Here is an 18,396-nt window from a genome sequence, read left to right as displayed (position 1 = left end):
TCTCAGTTTTTCTAGATCAGTCTAGCTAGAGGTTTTAAAGTTATATTCATCTTTTCACTGAAGCAGGTTTTCATTTCATTGTGATTTTTGTTTGATGATTTATTTTCTGTAATTAGCCCTACTTCTGTTATTACTTCCCTTTTACTTAAAGTTTAACTTGCTCTTCTTTTTCTGACTTCTTCCAATAGAAAATTTGATCTTTGGGCTGGGGATGTGGCTCAAGCAGTAGCGCGCTCGCCTGGCATGCGTGCGGCCCAGGTTCAATCCTCAGCACCACATACAAACAAAGATGTGTCTGCCAAAAACTAAAAAAAAAATAAATATTAAAATTCAAAAAAAGAAAATTTGATCTTTAATTAAACCTTTTAGTTAGACCTTCTTTTTGAATATGCACATCTTGAGGTATAAATTGTTTTGTGAAGCATTGCTTTAACTGTACCTCACAGAATTTGCTGTACTCAGTTTAATTTTCATTTAAAACACTTGCCAATTTTTTTATTGTTTTTTTTTTAAACAATAGTTATTAAGAAATTGGTTGTTGGGCTGGGGCTGGGGCTCAGTGGTGGAGTGCTCACTTGGCATGCATGAGTCACTGGGTTTGATCTTCAGCACCTCAGAAAAATAAAATAAAGGTATTGTGTCCACCACCTAACTAAATGTGTATATATATTTACATATTTGTGTGTATGTATATATATATATATACACACACACACATATATATGTAAATAAAAGAAATTGGTTGTTGACATCATTAGCAGTTAGCAAAATGCAATTCAAAACTACACTGAGATTTCATCTTACACCAGTTAGAATGGCAGTCATCAAAAATACAGATAATAGCCAGGCATGGTGATGCAACTCAGGAGGCTGAGGCAGGAGGATCACAAGTGCAAGGTCAGTCTCAGCAACTTAGTGAGACCCTGTCTCAAAACAAAAAATAAAAAGGACTGGGGATGTGGCTAAATGGTTAAGCACCCCTGGGTTCAATCCCCAGTACCAAAACGATAATAACAACAACAATAATAATAATAAATGCTAGAGGATGTAGAGGAAAAGGAACACTTTTATACTGTTTGTGGGACTATAAAATAGTACAACCACTATGGAAATCAGTATGGAGGTCCCTCAAAACACTAGGCATGGAACAACTAAGACCCAGCAATACTGCTCCTTTGTATTTTTTTTTTCTCCTTTGTATTTAACCTGAGGAATGAAAGTCACCATACTACAGTGATAAATGTATACCCATGTTTATAACAGCCAAACTATGGAACCGTTCAGTCTATGTGTCTATCAGCAGATGGATGAATAAAGAAAATGTAGTATATGTACACAAAGGAGTTTTATTCAGTCATAAAGAAAAATGAAATTATGTCATTTGCAGGAAAATAGATGGAATTAGAGATGATTATGTTAAGTGAAATAAGTCAAACTCAAAAGGTCAAGGATTGTATGTTTTTTTCTCATATGTGGAAGCTAGAAAGGAACAAGGAAAAGAGTTGGGGATGGATCTCATGAAAATCAAAGGGAGTATAGGAAAGGGATCAAGAGGTGAGAGGTGTGGGAGGAGGGGGAAATGCTGTGGAGTGATATTGGCCAAATTATATTGTTATATTGTGTGCATGTATGAATATGTAAAACAAATCCCATCATTATGTGCAATCATAATGCACCACTATAAAATGTGGGGGAAAAAAAGAAATGTGTTGTTGGGGGAATTGGAGAGATGTCGTTCAGGGGATTCAAAATTCAGTTAGACTAGAAGAAAGATTCAAGAGCTGTATTATGTACCATATTGACTGTAGTTGATCATAATGTGTTGTATACTTGAATATTGATAAGAGAGTAGCAGTTTTTTTTTAGTTAAAAAATTTTTTTAAATATCTTTATTTCATTTTTATGTGGTGCTGAGGATTGAACCCAGTGCCTCACATGTGCCAGGTGAGCACTCTACCACCGAGCCACAACCCAGCCTCTTAAAAATTTTTTGTAATTGTAGATGGACAGAATGCCTTTATTTTTTATTTTTTAAAATATTTTTGTTTTTAGTTGTTGATGGGCCTTTATTTTTTATTTGTTTATATGTGGTGCTGAGGATTGAACTTGGTGCCTCACACATGCTAGGCAAGTGCTCTACCACTGAGCCACAACCCCAGCCCCCAGAATGCCTTTATTTTATTTATTTTTATGTAGTGCTGAGGATCAAACCCAGTGCCTCATGCATGCTAGGCAAGTTCTCTGCCTTTGAGCTATAGCCCCAGCCCAAGAGTAGCAATTTTTAAGTGTTCTCATTACACAAAAACAAGGTTATGCCTGTGTAAATTAGCTTGATTTAGCCATTCCACAACATATTTCAATACATTGTTTTGTATTCCATTTATATACGATTTGTATTTGTTGAACAGTTTAATTTTAGAATAACAGGAATGTGTTAATTGGCAAATGTTTGGGGATTCTTTAGTTCCTTCTTTTGTTTTTTGAAGTACTGGGGATTGAATCCAGGAGCATTCTACCCTTGAGTCACAACCTCAGCCCTTTTTTATTTTGAGACAAGGTCTTACTAAGTTGCCCAGGCTAGCCTCAAACTTGTGATCTTCCTGCCTCAGCCTCCTCAGTCACTGGGATTGCAGGTGTCGCTCAGATTCTTTTTTCATTTATAGTGAAAAAACATAGTCATGTGCCACTTAATGATGGGTTTGTTCTATGAAATGCATCATTAGATGATTTTATCATTTTGCCAACATCTTAGAGTGTACATAAATGCAGTCAGTAGACATGGCAAACACATGAGGCTTCTGCCTATGAAACATGGCATGCTGATTTACAATAAACTTTTTTTTATAAGTAGAAGAATATTGTAAAATAAAGATTAAAATTATAGGTTAATAATACAGGGCCAGTAATATGGTCATTTATTATCATTTATTATGGTCAATTATGTACTGCATATAATTGTGTGCACAATACTTTTATACAACTATGTTTGTTTACATTAGCCTCACCACAAACATATGAGTAATGATAAGACAGCTACAATTTGATGAGGTGATAGGAATTTTCCAGCTTTATTGTAATCTTATGGCACCACCATTGTATACTCAGTGTGTCATTGATCAAAATGGTTTTATGTGGTACATAATTGTTTGAATTGGCTAGTTGGACACATGTGACTTCAGTTTTTTTTTTTTTTTTTTTTTTGACAGCATCATAGTCAGGAGTCAGTAGAACATATGTCTTTTTCTTTCCATCAGGCCTGATTAGGGTGTTGGCTTTGGCCATTTTGATTTTGTAGAGCATATTCACTGTTTAATCTGGTGCTTGTTGATGTTGGTATCCACAAAGAACACAAGTATATTATTGTCTCCTTTGTCCAGTTAGTTAGGAGGATGTTGATGAAGGCATAATAGTCAAGATTGTTTCTTCTGGGGGCATTCTTCCAAGGATAATTGGGCTATCTTTGGGCTACATTGGCTTCTGATACCAAAAGTAGGTGACATGGATATTCTTTTTTTGTTGTTCAATTTTTTATCTTTTTAGGTGTCAATGGATCTTTTATTTTATTGATTTATATGTGATGCTGAGGATCAAACCCATGTCCTCACACATTCCAGGCAAGCTCTGTACCACTGAGCCACAGCTCCAGCCCAGATATATTTTTGTGTGTGACTATAGACCTTTTACCACCTCTTCCTTGTCCTTTGGTTAGCTCGGGTTTTAGGAGGAATTAAGATTTTCTTCACTTGTGCTATCTTCATGAAAAAGGTCTCCAGATATTTTTATTTCATTACTTTATAATTCTATTATGGTAAGAGAACATTAGGCTTTATTTTCATGGCCCATTTTTTATAATGAAATATTCCTTTCTACCTATGGTATTACTCCTTGCGTGTATTGTTAGATAGTAATATAGCCACCCCAGCAGTGTTGTGATTCAGATTGTATGGTATATCATTTTTGCGTTATTTATATCTGTTACCTTCCTTGTATGTTCATTGTGGCTGAAAGGAACTCTGTCATCCTCTAGTTCTGTACTAAATCAGAAAAATTATTCAGTCTAAGCTTTTCTGTAGTTGTTTGCCTGTCTTGTGGAATTTCACACTATCGTGAGGTTTAATATTTTGATACAAAACAAGTCCTATGCATATTTTTGGATTACTTTGTGTGGCTTTCTCCATTTAATACCCTGCTTTACAAATTCCAGTTGTGTAGACCTACCAATTGTTGACATCTGGCTCCAAACCTCAGAAAATAGTCATGTTCTTTTTGGGTTCCCCCTTTCTGTGTAATACCCCAGAAAGTGTCTTTGAACAGAAATCTCAGGTGAGTCTTGGGCTTGTTTGTTTTCCTTATTTTGTGTATCACAGTTCTCTGTCTTTCTGGAATCTATTTTGTCCTTTTTTCTAGTTTTTTGTTTTAAAATTTTGTTTGTTTAAGCAGGAAGTCATGTGTAGTGCTGATTATTCTGACATAGCTGAAATGACTTAATTTTTAAGTTACAAATTTCTATCGATACATTTTACCTCAAAGCTTTCTTTTTGGTAGTGTTGTGTATAAAATTGAAAGTAATTCTGTCATGATCTTTTCAAAGTGTGCAGTGATGTATGCAAAACAATATTCATTACAAAATTATGAAAAGAAAGGGGTATAGTGTAATACTTTATCAGTAAAGAATGGTTAAGTAAGTGTACATCATTATAGTATTATGTGTTGTATGATCAAAAATGAATAAGGTAGATTTATTTACCTGTTAAGATGTAGTAATTCCGGGGCTGGGGTTGTAGCTCAATGGTAGAGCACTTGCCTGGCATGTGTGAGGCCCTGGGTTTGATCCTCAGCACCACATAAAGATAAATACATAAAATAAAGGTATTGTATCCCTCTACAATGGGGGGGGGTGGGGGGGCAGGGGGAAAGGGGGAAGGGGGAGGGGGAAGGGAGAGGGGGAGGGAGGGAGGTGTGTGTAATAATACTCATTTGTAAAAAACATAAAGCATGCTACAGGACTCCATACCTGTGAATTTCACATCTTTAGATTGAACCACGGTTTAAAAATAATCAGAAAAAATTGCATCTATACAGAACATGTACAGATATTTTTCTTATCATTCCCAAAGAATACAACATAATGGGCTAGGGTTGTAGCTCAGTGGTAGAGCTCTTATCTAGCAAGTGTGAGGCACTGGGTTTGATCCTCAGTGACACATAGAAATAAATTAATTATTTAAATAAAGGTATTGTAGCTATCTAGAACTAAAAAAAAAATTGTAAAAAAGAATATAGGGCTGGCAGAGCACATTCCTAGCATGTGTGAGGCACTGTGTTTGATCCTTAGCATTACAAACAAAATGAATGAATAAAAAATACAACATTAAGAACTATTTTTTAAAAATTATTTTAGTTGTAGATGGACACAATATCTTTATTTTTATTTGTTTATTTTTATGTGGTACTGGGGATCGAACCCAGGGTTTCATGCATGCAAGGCAAGCACTCTACCACTGAGCTACAATCCCAGCCCAACATTAAGAACTATTTGTATGACATTCATTTACATTGTATTATAAATAATCTAGAGATCACAAAAGTATACAGGAGGATGTGCATAGGTTATATGCTATTTTATATATAGGAGTTGAACATCCTTGGATTTTGGTATTCTGGACAAATCACCCACAATATTGAGAGAAGACTGTATATACTTTCTTTTCTCTTTCTCCTTCCTTCCTTCCTTCCTCCCTCCCTCCCTCCCCTCCCTCCCTTCCTTCCTTCCTTTTTCTATCCTTCTTTTTTATTTTTGAACTCAGGGTGCTTTACCATGGAGCTACATTGCTATCCCTTTTTATTTTTTATTTTGAGACAGTCTCACTGTGTTGTTCAGGAGACTGTCTCAAAATAAACTTAAACTTGGGCTTAAACTTGAGATCCTCCTTTCTCAGCCTTAGCTAGGATTATATAGGTGTGCACCATTATGCCCAGTGCTTTTTCTTTTTTCTTTTTTTTTAAAGGTAGGAACAGGTCAGAGGGAGACATATTTTTCCTTGTCAGCATTTTTATGCTGTTTTAGTTTTTTTTGTCACCTGTATTTGTAATATTTTAAAAATAATAAAATAATGTATGACGTTAAAAGAAAAGTTACTATTGGTACTAGAATTTTAGAATACTGGCCCTGGAGTGGACCCCAGAAATGTTTTATTTAACTCTTTCATTTTATAATTGACTAATTAAAGTGACTTAGACTAATAAGAGAAAGGAGTAGCCGTAAAAAAAAGTCTTAATTTTATGTTAGGTTTGGGTTAATGTCTAACTCTGTTACTTAGTAGCCATGTTATTTCAGGCAAGATATTAACTTCTCACCTTCTGTTTGCTCATGTATAAAGGGGGCAAGATATCTTTATAGGGAATATTGTGGGAATTAAATGAGATATCATAGATACAGTACCTAAAATGCTATCTGAACAATGGTTTCTGTTTTCCTTTCCTATTGCAAAATGCTTATCAATCTTAACATTTGATACTATTTAGACTTTTCACAAATAGCTCTTCATGTTTTAATTTCCCACATTCCTTAGAGATGAATCATGTTGTGAAAGAAAAATTTTACTTATTTGTTTATTTGTGTATTCACAGAATGTTTTCAGGAAAGTGAACATCTCAAGGAAAGTCTTAAGTGTTGCTTATTGCATCTCTTTGGAGCCATTGTAGCCGGTGGGCAGGTGAGGACAGTGTTGAAAGTTAATATATAAATAATAGTTAACAATGCAAAAAGCTTTCCATGGATTGTTTAATGTATTCTTTGTCTTTTTATGACTTCATGAATACAAATATTTTTGAGTTTATATCTTGTTTAAAGCTAAACTTATGGGCTGGGGATGTGGCTCAAGCAGTAGCGTGCCCGTCTGGCATGCGTGCAGCCCGGGTTTGATCCTCAGCACCACATACAAACAAAGATGTTGTGTCCGGCGATAAATAAATATTAAAAAAAAAAAAGCTAAACTTATTTCTTTTGTTTATTATCTTCCAAAAAACCTAAATAATAATATTAGCACTAACAATAAAATTACTGGGTAAATAAACAAATTTAACAGTTTTTGGTATTGTAAGTTCATATTTGTGTTGCCTTTCAGTGACTAGTTATTACCATAGAGTATAGAGGAAGTTAGTCCTATTAGTCAATTTGATGAAATCAAATTCTAGCAGTTTGGTTTCCAAAGAAAGAATTTTTAAATTTATAATTATTAAATGCATGCATACACTTTTTAGTCATGTTTCAACAAGCCTAACTTGTTTTTTTATTACTTAAAAAAAAAATTCTAGTAAAGTTTCTTTTCTTTTTTATATTTTGTTAGTTGTAGATGGACATAATACCTTTATTTTTTTTATTTTATGTGGTGATGAGAATTGAACAGAGTGCTTCAAACATGTGAGATGAGCACTTTACAGCCACAGCCCCAGCCCTAGTAATTTTTCTTTTCTAAGTTAAGCATTTTAAAAGCTATCTCTGCTAAATTTTTAGCATAACTACTAATTGACAGCAGGATTATAATTCAGAAAGAACTTTATGTTTTCTTCCTTTTTTTTTTTTAAAGGGGGGGAGAATTTTTTTAAATATTTATTTTTTAGTTTTTGATGGACACAACATCTTTATTTTATTTGTATGTGGTGCTGAGCATCCTAGTGCCCCGCACATGCCAGGCGAGCGCGTTATTGCTTGAGCCACATCCCCAGCCCAATGTTTTCTTAAATCATACAGTTTAGATCAGAGGTTTTTAACTTTTTGTTCTTTTTGTATAACATCCCTGTTTGGCAGTTTGACAAGGGCCCTTGTCAGAATTTTTTAAATGCCTGAAGTAAAGTACGTAAGATCACAAAAGAAACCAGTTATACTGAAATATGGTTACTAAAATCTTAATGAGACAAATATGTGACTTAATGTGTGCTGTTTATAACATGATATAAAAAGATTTCGCTGTGATCTGTACATGGCGGCTCACACCTATAGTTCCAGCTACCTGAAAGGTTGAGGCATGAGGATCCCTTGAGCCTAGGAGTTAGAGACCAACCTGGGCAATTTGGGAAGATCTCATCTCAATCAATCAATCAGTAGCAATAAATCTAATAACTAATATAATTTCAAAGAAGAGATGAATGTAAGTGCTGTTTTGAGATGCCGCAATAATTATATGAAAAAACATGATTTTTATCAGTGACAAAATCACAAGTATTACTTATTACACAATTGTGCTTTGTAGCTGAGTTTTAAATTTGAAGAAAATTTAAATTTTAGTCAGATTAGTGGAAATAAAGATATAATTGTTTGTATCCAAGTTTATAGATCCCTTGAATTCTCTTTTTTCCTCAGATTAAAAGTCCTATCTTCCTTTTTTTAATTATTAGCTTTTTATTTTCACATGAAATTTTTTTACAACAGTGTACTATATTCTTTATATTATGTGCAATTACATATTTAAATTATAATTTTATTAAACAACCCATTTTTATAAAAACTTAATTAAAATTTGTTTAAAGATCTATCAGTAATACTGTAGGTTTATTACCTTATCATCATGGGCATTAGGAAGAAATTCTTTGTATGCTGAGGAAGCCTTCGTGAAGATTTAGATATTTATTTGTTTTTAAGAGCTCATGAGCCCTTTATCTTACAGCAGTGGGAACTTTTCATCTTATAGCAATAGGAAGTTGCTGTTTATTTGATAACTTATTTACTATTTCTTATTTTGTTTGAAGATTTTCTAGAGTGTAATTTTCATTTTTCAATTAAATTGCATAAACAGGTGACTATAGGTAATCTCTTTTTAATTAATGCACCAAATTTTATTTTATAAAATTGATTTTATAAATACTATCCTGAGGTTAAGAGTATCTGTTGATACTCAGTTCCCCTTTTCTTCTTTATCTTTGGCTTGTTTTTGTTTTCTTTCTAAATCATTTTTATCAAATGTCCCTGTACTCAGTGGGCAGTTTTGAAAAATTTTCCCCTCTTGTGGCTTCCAGAACAATGCTGAACTTTGTGTTTTTTAACCTTTACCTTTTGGTACCCAGCCAAAATCCTGGTGGGCTATGTGGCCTACTCTTCACCCAGTAGATGATGTCTCCTTGTAATGTATTTTCCAGTTTAAGTTAGCTTAGTCACCTTCCTGTATTCGATGATGTCTGATGAAGACACTGGGTCATTGTCTTCCTATTTTTCTCATTTCTTCACTACTATGAATAAGTGTACCTGAAAAAAAAAAATGAAAATGGCATTGTTATTGACTAATGGAGAATGTACTTGGATCCCATTCTGTTTTTGAACACATGGAGATGTGTTCTTATTAGTGTCCAGGGATAATCAATCCCTGAAACCTCTGTAAATGAAAAACAAGTAGATATTAAAAGCCCAATTTATTTTTTTGTACTGAAAATCTTGTGATCAGGGCATAGCTAGAGTTAGATTTATATCAAAATCAGAAGGTTGCTTGTTGTTTGTTTAATGGATCCAGACAAGGGGATTTGGAAGAGTTAAAAATCTGAAGATGCAAGAATGATCTTCTCACAAGGAACTGCAAAATTAAAGTCTAAAGACTGATCTCCTTTCCAAAGCATTGTGCCTGGGTTTTTCCATTGTCATATTTGTTCTTGTGATCTGCGAATACACACACACACACACACACACACACAAACCTGTTCTGTATTGTGTTATGTTAAAAGCAGTGGCTTTGGGAATGACCTAGGTTTGAGTCCCATGTTCATCTCAAATTAGTTGTTTAACATTAGATAAACTATTTACATGTATTTTAGTTTATTTGTAATATATAAACAGTAACATAGCATAGTTGTAAAGACTATATGACACGTAAATATAGTACTTTAATTTTTTGCTCTTGTAAAAACTAAGTAAATCACAGTCTTATCACCTAGGTTAGCAGCAGAAATAGAAAAATTATTTTACTACGTGAAGAAACATAAACAACATTTGAGTCAATGACTCAGAGAAGCAGTCCACAAAAGCTCACATCTACAATGTAGCCTGAGAAGTACTGGCACATACATTCATAACCATAAAACTAATGTTCTAAGGTGTTTTCCAAGGAAATGCTGTATTCAACAATCAATTTTAATGCTTATTTCACACTGCAAAGGCTGAAAAGATTATACTTACATTCAATTAATGCCTTGAACCAGCTATTCTAGTTGTAAAGTACAATTAGCCAAAGATGTCCCCTATGAAAGACTATACCATTTGATCAACTCATTTGCATCAGAGGCACTTTCTCAGATTCATTGGGTCTTTTGCTTCCAAGTACCACAGGTTTGGGTGCAAATTTGAAAGCAACTTGTGGTAAGAGAAAGGGCAACTGCTGAGAAGGCCAAAGGCTCACATATTCACTCAAGACCTCATGCGGATGCTGCTTGCTTCTATTCAAACAGTAAAAAAATAATAATAACCTGCTTATGGATTTGAATAATATATTAACTCTTTATGCATGGCACTTTTAAAAAAACATTTTGAAAGCACTTTCACACCTGTTATTTAATTTAATCTTTCCCACACCTTCTGAGGTAGGTTGGACAAGTATATCATCCTAATTTGGTGGGTGAGAAACTTATGGCAGCTAATAATAAAATTATAACAGCTTAAATTATTTTACTTCTTTCTTTCAATTAAAAAAAAATAGTTGTAGTGTTGGGGGTGTAGCCCTTAGTAGAGAATGTCCTTAACATGCACAAGGCTTTGGGCTCAATCCCCAGCAGGATCTTCAGGGACTCAATTTCCTTCTAAATGTCAGTCTGTTATCCTTACTATTGTCTCTCAGGCCATAAGGTACCTCCTAGAGTTATAGTCATCATGGCATTTAGGGCACAAAGATGAAGGAAGTAATGAAGGAGACAATGGTATGTGCCAGTTCTTTCTACAGAGATACTGAAGTTGTTTTAAATTATTATTTTTGCCAAATATGGTGATATGACTGTAAGGAGGCAAATAACATCCAGATGAAAAAATTGATAAAACTGCTATATAAAACAGTTATATATATTTATATATACATATAAATATATGTATTATGTTGGTAAAAACACATTCTAATGAGCCAAGGGCTATTATTTTTAGATGATTTTGCCTAACTATGTTCTGTTTCGTTATATTTGAATTTAACAATTTTGGGCAACACATATTGCTCGTTTCTAGTTTTTTTTTTTTTCTCCCTGTGGTGCTGGGGATTGAACCCAGGGCCTTTTGCATGTAGGCAGGCACTCTACCAACTGAGCTATCTCCCCAGCCCCTGCTTCCAGGTTTTGTGGGGAACCTTGATATAGCTACCAGTTACTTAGTGTATTTCAGATATATGTTTGTAGCATTAGAGCCAAACCAGTCATTGTGTGTGTATATATATCTATCTATCTATCTATCTATCTAAATCAGTTGGTATGAATTTGGTATAATCAACAGATAACTTAAGAGAGGCTTAACTGAACTGATGTTGTTTTTAAATTCTTAGATAAGAAATCCAGATGTGGGCAATTCTAGGCTGGTATAGTAATTCAATGAAAAGAACAAGGCCTAGGGACCTTTGATATTCCTCTTCTGCTCTCAGTAGGCTACTAGTTTAATCCTTGGACTTACCTTTACATGGTATAAAGGTGGTTTCAAATATTATTTCTGCATTCTGGATTGGAGAAGGTAAAGTGACCAAGAACAAAGAAAGGGTCCTTCCCCTTTTACTTGTAAACATCATAGTGTTTTGCCATAAATCCTTGAATAGCACTGTTACATGGTTTCCCATAGCTGTAAGGGAGGGTATAAAGTGAATTTTCTATTAGTAGTGAGGAACAGAAGACTTAATATATGTAAAATACTAGCAGTGTCTGTGAAATTAAAAATTTTATGTGTTGATTTATTAAAAGTTGCCTGCAGACTTAATTCTCTTTGTTATTGCAAGCTTAACAGAGCCTCAGATTTGTTTTCATTTTTATTGTCTTTACTGTTTCAGAGAAATGCTTTGCAAGCAATTTCTCCAGCCACCATGGAAGTTCTTATGAGAGTTTTGGCAGATTGTGATTCCTGGGAGGATGGAGATCCTGAAGAAGTGGGTAGAAAGGTAGAATTAACTCTGAAGTGCCTTACAGAAGTGGTACATATTCTTCTCACTAGCAGTTCTGACCAGCGCCAAGTGGAAACCAGTACTATTCTGGAGAACTATTTTAAATTGTTAAATTTAGATCATTCAGCTTTACCCAATCAAAGAAGATCCAGACAGTGGGAAAGCCGGTTCATAGCTCTGCAGATCAAAATGCTGAGTAAGTATTCAATAAAGATAGTTTTCTTACAGTAGATAAAACATGGGGCTCCTCAGTCAACAGCTTCCTATGAGGGAGTTAAATTAGCAGTTCTGCAGCAGCAAAATGAGATGGAGAATTATCGGGAGGAAAGCAGGGAAGCAACTCAGAAAGCTAGTATGCAGAAGAAAACTAAAAATGTTGGTTCCTAGAACAGAAAGAGAGTTTAAAAAGGTAACTGATGGCAGCAGTGTCGATTGTGCTGTGGCTCAGTGGGGGCAACCAGAAGAGAGAGATTTTCCGCTGAATTTAAGAAACAGATGCTATATTAACATATCCACAACCAGAGCAGCTAATAAATTAGAAAATCTACCAAGAAGCTAGAGAGAGAGAACTGGTAATCCCCATCAAAGGTATTTGACTCTCCCTGGGTTGTTGGAACAGGGGAAGCACCAACCGCTTGAAGGAACAAGGGAGTTATTGATCGGACTTCCTGAGCCAGTAGACTTGGAATTCCTGCACCTTAACATGCTTGCTTGTATGTGTGTATTTGTGTATGTGTGTGTGTACTTGGTATACTTGCTTTTTGAATATCCAAGACCAAACAGCAACATAGGCTATACTTTTCACTGGATTGGTGAGTATGAGAGCCAATCTGAGTAAAGAAGAATTTTTAGAACCCTGATGGGACTCTGCACAGTGCCCAGAAACAAAGGGGGATTCCATTTGAAATTGACTGACTGATCTGTGGGATTAAGAATGTGACTGGCAGAGGGTGGGGATCTAGGTCTGAACAGGATTGGATGGAAAGTACCTCCTGTCTGCCTGCCCCCACCCACAGCCCAAAAGTATAGCACATAAATAGGGGCTCTCAGAATGAAGTACAGTTCAATCCAGATTAATCTTTAGATGAAGCAGATGAGGGAACTCCCCAACTGACCTGAGAGACTTTCACTATCACCCCCTGATGAAACAACAAAGCCAAACTGAGAAAGAAGTTTATCCTCATTGCCTCTCTATCAGGGGTGATCAGGCAAGGAGTGGGTAGAATTCTGCATATGGATTCACCTAATAAGTTGAGACTGTTTGGGTGAGAGCTGAAATAAGGGAATGATACAAAATTTGCATTTGAGTGACTTCTTCATAGTTGGCAATTGCTAAAATTTGAAACACCAGATACAAAAGACTAAAAAACTTCAGCAATTAATCTGAACCTTTGAATGATATTAATGTCTTGACTGATTGATATTACCTAAGATCTCCTATACATGACTATTCCACTTCAGCTTCTTCTACACTGATGTTGTCTTCCCATTTTAACTTCTGTCTCCCTTCCCACCCTCATCCTCACCTCTCCCCCTCCCCCAACCCTTTATCCCATCTTTTCTATTTTTCTCTTTTCTCTATTTTATGTTATATTATTTTACTTATTTACTTTTTTTTTTTTTCGGTACTAGGAATTAAACCTGGGGACTTTACCACTGATCTATATCCCCCGTCCTTTTTTATTTTGAGAATGGGTCTCACTAAGTTGCTGAGGTCTTGCTAAGTTGCTGACTGGCCTTGAACCTGCAGTCTTCCTGACTCAACTTCTCAAGTCACTGGGAATAGAAGCATTAGCCACTTGCCCAGATCTATTTTGTTTTATTTTTTAAAATTTATTTTCTTAGTACTGGGTATTGAAACCAAGGGTACTTTACCACTTAGCTATATCCCCAGTCCTTTTATTTCTTTCTGTTTTCATTGTTGTGAGACAGGTCTTGCTAAGTTGCTGAGGGTCTGAGTTCCTCAGACTGGCCTTTCACTTGTGATCCTCTTGCCTCAGTCTCCTGAGTTGCTGGGATTACAGGCATGTGCCACCATGCCTGTAATCTATATTATTTTTTATCCCATCTTCAAATTCAATTTAGTCTATAGTTTTTAATGTGTAACCCTTTCAGCCTATTGAATGTTATTTTTCACTCATGTTCCTCTTGGGTTAATATATTTGTAGAGATCATTAGCAATTACTACCAAGGTTACTTGTAGCACTGTATCCTTTCAAAGAGTCATTGGAAGTTGAAATTATCACTAGGCTTATGCTGAACCTATGTGTCAAAGCTAAGATATACCATCAATGTAGAATTTATTAAAAGTAGGTAACTACTCACCAAAGGACCCTCACATAAGAGGAAGGGGAATATATTTCAACAGATATGTCTGTCTGGCACCTCTGAAAACATAAGGAAACATGCAAACAAGTTTTTCCCCAAATTTACAATTCTCCAATAAGGGAAACCATACATGTTGATTCATTCATTCATATTCTCTCTCTCTCTCTCTCTCTCTCTCTCTCTCTCTCTCTCTCTCTCTCTCTTTTGTTGAGCTGGGTATTGAACTCAAGGCCTAATGCATACTAGACAAGCACTCTATCACTGATACCAATGAGCTACATTACCAGTCCTTGGAACCCACAGATATTGATTGGGATTAAAATTACAGAGAAAAATTACTGAAATGTTGATTATTAAAGTGATTAATGAGCTAAAAGAAGATCTAGGAAATTGAAAGCAAAAATGCTGGAGGGGAAAAATCATTTCAATAAATATAGATTCTGAAAAGAAACCGGTCAGACCTCATGCTAAGTGAAGTTAGCCAATCCCTAAAGAACAAATGCTGAGGAGCTGGGGTTGTGGCTCAGTGGCAGAGTGCTTGCCTAGCATGAGTGAGGCACTGGGTTCGGTTCTCAGTATCACATATAAATAAATAAACTAAAGGTCCATTGACAACTAAAGCATTTTTTTTTTTTTTAAAAAGAACAAATGCTGAATGTTTTCTCTGATATAAGGAGGCTGACTCATAGTGGGTTAGGGAGGGGGAACATGGGACGAATAAATGAATTCTAGATAGGGAATAGGGGTGGGAGGGAAAGGGAGAGGGGCAGGGGATTAGCAAGGATGGTGGAATGTGATAGACATCATTATTCAAAGTACATGTATGAAGACACGAATGGGGTGTCAACATACTTTATGTACAGAGATATGAAAAATTGTGGTATATATGTGTAATAAGAATTATAATGCATTCTGCTGTCATTTTTTTAAATCAATAAAAAAAGAAATGAAAGACACAATAAATCAAATGAAAAATTTAGTTAAAAGTATAACCAACAGATTGGGTTATATAGAAAATAAAACTTTATACTTTGAAGACAGGGTATATTAACTTGAATACTCAGCAGTAATAAAAAAATATGATAAGAATATACAAGAACTCTGAGAAAAATAGATCTGACTTAAGAGTCATTGGAATAGAAGAGGGCATGGAAATACAAGCTCTTGGCATTAATAACTTTTTAGTGAAATAATATCAGAAGAATTTTCATATCTTTGGAATGAGATGGACATATACACACAGGAGGCCTTAGAACCGCAAATGGACAAGTTCAAATAAGAACCTCTTCAACACAAAATGTCTAACATGAAAAATAAGTATACAGGGGTTGGGGTTGTGGCTCAGCAGTAGAGCACTTGCTTAGCACAGGTGAGGCCCTGGGTTCAATCCTCAGCACCACATAAAAATAAATAAATAAATTAAAGATATTGTGCCCAACTACAACTTAAAAAATAAATATTAAAAAAATAAGGATACAATATTAAAAGCCTCAAGAGAAAAATGTGAGGTCATATTTAGAGGTAAACCAATAAGGTTTACTTCAGACTTCTCAACCCAGACTCTAGAAGTTAGGAGTGCTTAGAGTGAAGTAATTCCAGACCTGAAAGAAAACAGTTGCCAACCAAGATTGTTTTATCCAGCAAACCTAGGCATCAGAATCAGAGAAGAAATAAAAATTTTCCAACATAAGGAAAAACTAAAAGAATTTATGATCTCTAAGCAAACACTGCAGAATAAGCTTAAAGAAATACTACATGCCCCTTCAGCTCTTGAATGGATGAAGCTCATTATAAGAACAGTTAAGAAAATGAAAATTAAATATATGAAACAAAGACCAGTTAAATATATGAAACAAATAAAAATGGCAAGAAACTGTAAACATCTCTCCATAATAATTTTGAATGTAAATGGTATCAGCTCTCCAACTAAAATTATAGAGTTGAAAGATTGAAAAACAAGACCCAAAACTATGCTATTTACAAGAGACTCATTGGGAAAGGCATCCATATGCTGAAAGGAAAAGGTTATATCATGCAAATGGATTTAAAAATGAGAAGGAGTAGCTATCCTTATATTTCAAGCTAAGCAGAAGAGATGTGTAAGGTCACTTCATATCAAGAAGATAAAATGGTATTAGTTATTTTTATGCATCAAATGTTGGTTTACCTAATTACATTTTAAAAAAAAGGTCAGACCCTAAATGCAGTAATACTGGATGATTTTAACATATCACTCTCACAATTCAAAAGTCATCCAGACATAAAATCAAGAAATATACTTCAGACCTAAAAAATACCATCAATCAAATTGATCTAACAGATACCTATAGAATAATTTTATCCATCAATAGCTGAATTTACTTTCTTCTCAGCTCATGGAACATAGCTGCAAAATGTCTATATTTTAGGACACAAAGCAGGTCTTAGCAAATATTTTAAAAATTAATATAATTCCTTGCATCTTATCAAATTATAACAGAATGAAGTTTGAAATCTACATCAAGAAAAATTATAGTTAACAACAAACACAGAGATTGATTGATAACAAACACAGAGATTGATTGATATACTTTTGATCAAGGAATGAATTATAGAAGAAATGAGGGGAAAACTAGTAAAATTCCTAGAATCAAATGAGAATAATAAGACAATGTACCAAAATCTCTGGGACACTATGAAGATGGTTTTAAGAGGAGTTTATAGAATTATAGTGCTTACATTAAAAAACAAAACAAAACAGAATAAAAACCCTCAAATGTTATTCTCAAGACCCTAGAAAAGCAGGAACAGCCAGATTCCAAAACCAGTAGAATACAGGAAATAAGACTAGATTAAATTAATGATCTATAGAAAAAAAAAAAAACCAAGTATCAATGTAACAAAGAGTTGGTTCTTTGAAAAGATTAGCAAGATTGATGAACCCTTAACCAAACTGAATAAAAGAAAGAGAAGTCCCAGATCAACAAAATTATATAAAAAAGGAGATATCATAATGAATATTTCTGAAATTAAAAGTATCATTAGGGACTGTTTTGAAACCTTATGTTCCCATAAATTGGAAAATCTAGAAGTTATTGACAAATGTCTAGATACATGTGACCTACCCAAATTGAACCAAGAGGATAAAAAAAGTGTGTACAGACCAATAGCAAGTAAAAATATTGAAGCAGTGATAAAAAGCCTTCCAAGAAAGAAGCCAGGGACAAAATGGATTCTGAGATGAGTTTTACCAGACCATTAAAAAAGAACTAATGCCAGTCCTCCCCAAATTATTTTTTTAAATAGGGAATATTCCTAAATTCATTCTATGAGGCCAATATCACCTTCAAACCAAAACCAGACAAGGACTCATCAAGGAAAGAAAACTACAGACACTATTCCTGATGAACATAGTTACAAAAATCTTTAATACAATATTAGAATTCCACATTCAAAAACACATTAAGAAGCTTGTACATCATGATCAAGTTTCTTCCATTCCAGGAATGCAAAGTTGGTTCAACATACACAAATCTCTGTATGTAATGCATCACATAAACTGAATTAAGGACAGTAATGACATGATCATCTCAATAGATGCAGAAAAAAATCTTTGACAAAATTTAGCACCCATTCATATTAAAAAAGCACTGAAGAGACTGGGGCTGTAGCTCAGTGGCAGAGCACTTGCCTAGCACATGTGAGGCACTGGGTTCAATCCTCGGCACCACATAAAAATAAACAAATAAAGGCATACCTTTCATCTATAACTACAAATTTTTTTTTAAAAAAGCACTGAAGAAACTAGGAATAGAAGAAACTTAACATTATTAAGGATATATATATATATAACAAAGCCAGCATCATACTGATTGGAGAAAATCTGAAAGCATTTCCTCTTAAATCAGGAACAAGACAAAGATGTCTACTCTCACCACTCCTATTCAATATAATATATGAAACCAGCCAGAGTGGTTAGTCAGGA

At 34.6% G+C, this 18,396-nt stretch overlaps 1 protein-coding gene across 3 annotated transcripts in view; it reads left to right on the top strand.

Annotated features, from left to right (window-relative positions):
- The window catches only part of Nbeal1 (neurobeachin like 1), a 187,922-nt gene that overhangs the window by 46,349 nt on the left and 123,177 nt on the right, over nucleotides 1-18,396 (top strand). For all 3 annotated transcript variants that reach the window (XM_071618886.1, XM_071618885.1, XM_071618884.1), the window contains exons 8-9: nucleotides 6,631-6,716; nucleotides 11,994-12,300. In XM_071618886.1, coding sequence (XP_071474987.1) covers nucleotides 6,631-6,716; nucleotides 11,994-12,300 — 393 coding nt within the window. The remainder of the gene's footprint in view (nucleotides 1-6,630; nucleotides 6,717-11,993; nucleotides 12,301-18,396) is intronic.

Source organism: Marmota flaviventris, chromosome 11, assembly GCF_047511675.1.
Source record: "Marmota flaviventris isolate mMarFla1 chromosome 11, mMarFla1.hap1, whole genome shotgun sequence".
Taxonomy (NCBI): Eukaryota; Metazoa; Chordata; class Mammalia; order Rodentia; family Sciuridae; genus Marmota; species Marmota flaviventris.
This window is presented reverse-complemented; position numbering and strand designations above follow the sequence as displayed.